The sequence below is a fragment of the Verticillium alfalfae genome, genomic scaffold, assembly GCF_000150825.1.
Source record: "Verticillium alfalfae VaMs.102 supercont1.1 genomic scaffold, whole genome shotgun sequence".
NCBI lineage: Eukaryota > Fungi > Ascomycota > Sordariomycetes > Glomerellales > Plectosphaerellaceae > Verticillium > Verticillium alfalfae.
The window spans coordinates 3,402,212-3,406,858 of NW_003315038.1; the positions used below are offsets into that span (position 1 = coordinate 3,402,212).

The 4,647-nt window shown below is 59.8% G+C and overlaps 2 protein-coding genes across 2 annotated transcripts in view; one reads left to right on the forward strand and one right to left on the reverse strand.

The window, feature by feature from the left end:
• VDBG_01027 (IQ calmodulin-binding motif protein) overlaps positions 1–1,046 on the forward strand; it is a gene marked incomplete at both ends in the record, with an annotated part of 2,124 nt that extends 1,078 nt beyond the window's left edge. The window contains one exon of the mRNA XM_003009298.1: positions 88–1,046. Coding sequence (XP_003009344.1) covers positions 88–1,046 — 959 coding nt within the window. The remainder of the gene's footprint in view (positions 1–87) is intronic.
• A 754-nt stretch (positions 1,047–1,800) lies between these two features.
• VDBG_01028 (GRAM domain-containing protein) lies at positions 1,801–4,148 on the reverse strand (the record flags this gene model as incomplete). Its single annotated transcript, XM_003009299.1, has 3 exons — positions 1,801–2,276; positions 2,325–3,670; positions 3,736–4,148. 3 exons carry the CDS (start codon positions 4,146–4,148, stop codon positions 1,801–1,803), a joined length of 2,235 nt encoding a protein of 744 aa, XP_003009345.1.
• Positions 4,149–4,647: the final 499 nt, after the last annotated feature.

Sequence of the window (4,647 nt, forward strand, 5' to 3'; positions counted from 1 at the left end):
CGGAGGAGTGGGATGATCAGTTCACAGACGAGGGTAGATTGAGGGGATTCGAGCTGTCGTCGACCCGGCGAAGATGATTTGGAGCAGGAATTTGGAAGCCGGACGACTTGATGAGCGAAGGGCGGACGAATGAACACTCCGCGAAATGGCCTCCATGGAGTCGACGAAACGGCCCCGACCGGGACTCAACGGCGCGGACAGGACGCCGGATGGTTCTCGAAAACGGCCCCAGCACTAGGCTCTCCAACGAGCTCCCCGACGGCTCCTCGGCCGCTTTGACCGATGACAGTTCACGGTCCAGGACCCCAGAACAGAAGAATCGCGACGTCCCCGAGCACACCCACGACTCACCTCACTATGACAGCTCTCTACCCGCCGAAATCGTCCGCCTCCAAACGTCTCTTCGGCCCTCTCCCTCCGAGGACATCTACGCCCCGATCACTCGGCACCTGAACCACACCAACGCCGCCGCCTACACCGTCCCACCTCGCCTCCATCCCGCCCATTTTCCTCCCTCAGAGCAGCCGACCCCCTACACCCCTCACCCTCGCCACTCCCCCGTGCCCATGGCCCTCGTCAACCGGCCGCCCCACGGCTCGCCAGACTCGAGCTCTCTCTCGAACCCACAGAACGCCGCCTGGCTCGCAGCCCTCGCACACGCCCGCTCCTCCGTCTTCATCCAGTCCCCGACCCTCAACGCCTCCCCCCTGCTCCCGGCTCTCCTCGCCGCCTGCGAGCGCGGCGTCCACGTCCACGCCTACATCTGCCTTGGCTACAACGACGCCGGCGAGCTCCTGCCGTTGCAGGGCGGCCACAACGAAGCCGTCGCCCACCGCCTGCACGCCCAGCTGTCCGACGACGCGCGGCCGCGGCTGCACTACCACTGGTACGTCGCCAAGGACCACGCCGCGCCGGTGCCGCACGGCCTCGGCGCGCGGGCGTGCCACATCAAGCTCCTCATCGCCGATGAGCGCGTCGGTGTCGTGGCAGCGGGAACCAGGACACGCAGAGCTGGGCGCACAGCCAGGAGGTCAACGTCATGTTGACTCGCCCGACATTTGCCGCTCGTGGATCGATGCTCTGAGGGAGGAACAGAACACGGCTTGTTCGGCCGGCTGCAGAGCGATGGCATTTGGAGGGACGACAGGGGTGACGAGGTCGAGGGGCGCCATGGGCGTGGATGCTGGACGGTTCGCATGGGCCAAGGGCATCATGGGCGCTGTCAAGAGGGTACAGGGCAAGGGAGGATTCGGTTAACGTTTGTGTTGATCTGAGAATGAGCATGAGTACACAAGCATTCACTGCCAAGAATGGAAAAGTTGCCATGTCACGGCGGTTATCAGATGGCACGCAGCGTCTGAGAGATCATCCCTATTCACCGCGAGCAGTCGTCGGCACGCTCGCTAATAATGTACACTTAGCCAAGCCAAGTCTGGTGAAGTAACGACAAGGAAAGGAAAGAAGTTTAAAAACAGACAAGCAAAGTAAACAAGAGCCGCTGGCTAGAGCGACATGTGCTGTGGTCGGTGTCATACCATGTCCTGTCGGGTCGTACCAGTCGCATGCTGCCACCCTCCCACCCCGCCTCGCATGCAATTCTAGTGCTGCTACCTTTTCTTGTCTTCCAAGGGTATCTCCTCTCCGGTTCTCTGCTTCCCAACAACGCCCTTGAGCACCTGAAGCTTTTCCTCTGTTACGCGGATCGCCTCCTGGATCTCGCGTTCATCCATGCGCTCCTCACGTATTTTTTCCTCCACTGTACGTGGCTCGATCGCCCGCTTGCGCGTCGGCATTGATCCGTCATGCAATCGCTCGAGCCCTACGCGTTCTTCGAGCCAGTCCCACAACTCTGTCTCTTCCCGGCGCCACATTTCCTCGTATGCGGGCCACCCTGTCAGGATATCCGTAGAACCCGACTTCGCGCCGTGCGCCCTGGCCTGGGAATCCGAACCATGCCGCCACAAGCAGTCCAACGAGGAGACCGTACGTAACGTTGCCCGTCATGAGTGGCTTCAGCAAGTCGGTAATCGGACCCAGTATGGGGCGCAGCGGCTCGAGCAACCCCCAGGTCTCCGGGGGTGCGCTCTTGGCATGGCTCTTGTCCTCGCCCCCCGCACCCGACTGCAGGTTGCGGTTCTTGCGGCCCTTCTTCTTCTTTCCGGAGCCTGTATTGCCGGTCCCGGATCGCGGCCTCGAGGACACGGCAGCCTTGATGCTCGCCAAGAGGTCGCTTACATAGGTTGTTTGGCCCTCATTGGCACCGCTCGTGATGGGGCCTACGCGTGTTAACTAGTATTCAGGTGGCAGCTTGTGGAACAACATACCTTTGAGCCAGCTCTTGCCGGTCCACTCCAGGGTGCAGTTGACCTGGACCCTGGTTGAGTTGTTCTCGGCCCAGGACAGGCAGTACTTCGTCTTGACAATAAAGGCATTTCCACTGGGCACATCTGGGGTCTGGGTCGAGCAGGTGATGTTGACTGCTTTTTCCAAATCAATGTGGTCAATCAACTCAGACACGATACACTTGGTCTTGCTCGGGCCGATGGAGCCGCCAAGTGGCTTCATGTAGGAGTAGGTCCGCGTCATGTTGTCCGAGCTCAACCCCTTTCTGTCCTCCATTTGGAGATCCCAGCACTTGGCCTCGTTAACAAGCCACTTGGACATGAAAGTGACTGACGCAGGCCCAAACAAAAGATTGTACACTTTGCCCAGAGGGGCGGGAACAACGTCGTCTCCCACGATCTTTTCGTAGTGAGATGCCGCGTCACCGCACTCGGTAGGGGCATGGGTCGCAGGACCCGGGAAGTCGTCGGCGGGAATAGGTGGGCCGACAGCGTTGACGAGATCGGAAGGCGCGCCGTTAAGCACCGTCGCACCAGAGGCCTTGCGTCCGATGACCTTATCGTGGTCCGACTCGGCTCCAGGTTCTTGGGGCTGCGATGGCTCGACCATGTCCTCTTCATCATCTTCGTCGTAGATGTCATCACCATCTTCGCTCTCGTCATCCGAACCAGACATGCTCTGGTCGTCCAACTGGTCGTGAGCCCCCTCGATTTGGGAACCCTCATCGCCAACATCAACCTTTTCTGTTTTGTCGCCTCCCGTCCCCTCAAGCTGCACTCCGTTCAGTGAACTCCTGAGTGTAGGATGTCCTAGTTTCCAAATGTTGACGATGAGATCGTAGGTTGAGTCTCTGCTGGTGAAGCTTGCGAAAATGTGCTTGGCGTGTAATGTCGAGATCATGAGCCCATTCTTGAAAACGAGCGCCGTGCTCCTCTTCTCGACGGACACTATCTCGTCGAAGCTCATAACCAGAGTAGTCGACCAACCCAGAATGTTGCTGCTGAAGCAGAGGTGCCCTTCGGACACGTATAGACGGCCGTGAGCCAGAATCTCTCGCTGCAGCGCACAGCTGTAGTCTTCGATGAGATAGTCGTCATCTGGCACGCTCTTGAACAGCGCATGGAAGTCTCTGTTTCGTTTCTTGCTCGAGACGGCGAAAGCCCGTGAGCCTCTGCTGACTGGTGTTAGCTGCCGGGTTGCCGAGAGAAGAGTTGGCCCGCAGCGATGGCTGCGCCGATGGTTGTCCCGGTCCCTCTTGTTGCGGTTGAGCTTCCTCGGTGGCGACGGCGGCCCAGGGCACTCCGGACGCTGCCGCTGCGAGTTATGGCTGACTTGTCCTCGTAAAGACTGGCAGGCGGCGGTGTGCGGTCGCCCAGGCCTCCATTTTCATACAGTGAACGTGGCGCGTTGTTCTGCGCCGGGCGAGCGTCATCAGAGCCATACTCATGGCTTGCGGCCGAGGAAGTGTCAGCGGCTGGCGCTGATTCCGATCTCGCACGGGTCTCTGATCGGACCGACTCGGGAAATTTGGCTGTCATGGGGGTGCCTGAGATGCTCGGAGGGTCGACAATGCCAAGCTGGTTCAGCGTCAGCTCGCCGTCGCCGAGCGTCTTGACGGCGGGCTCCTTGTCCATGTTGGCGTCTCTGGAGGGAGAAAGGGGCGGCTCGACTTGGACTTGGTCTTCTTCCGGGAGGTCGGTCTGGTTCACCGTCAGGTTGCTAGTCTTCGGCGGCGTCTGGCCACTGTTGTTGTTTTGTAAAGTGTTGCTGAACTGGTTGGCAGCGTTCTGTGCAGCTGAGAGCATAGACGAGAAGAAACCGTTTGAATTCGACGTTGTTGTGGCTGAAGGGCTCTCGGGTGTGGGCGTCAGAGGTGCAAATGTGGTGTTTGACAGTTTGCTGGGACCAGCAGAGCCCGACCTGCTCCTGCGATGTGTGATCAGATTGCCCCAGGGCGTAGGACCGTTTGAAGCATCTGCGCTCTGTTTCGTGGGCGGCGGCGAGTGTAGACCGTTCTGGTTCGGGTCGGTCGGCGTGGGCGGGGTGTTGACAATGATTGGACCGGTCTTCTCGTTTGGCGGAGTAGTCGGCGCCGGCACAACGACAGAGATGCGGTTCGAGAGTGTGGAGGCGCGGGAGCGAGACTTGCGTTCGTTAGGGCGAGAGGAAGCGCCGGAAGCAGTTGTTGCTATGCTGTCGGCATCTGGCTCCGTGGTGTTGGACAGATCGGATTGCGATTGCGAGTTCGAAAGGCTTGGCAGGTTTGGCAGGCTCCGGTTCTTGTCGTCGTCCTCGCAAGGCTCG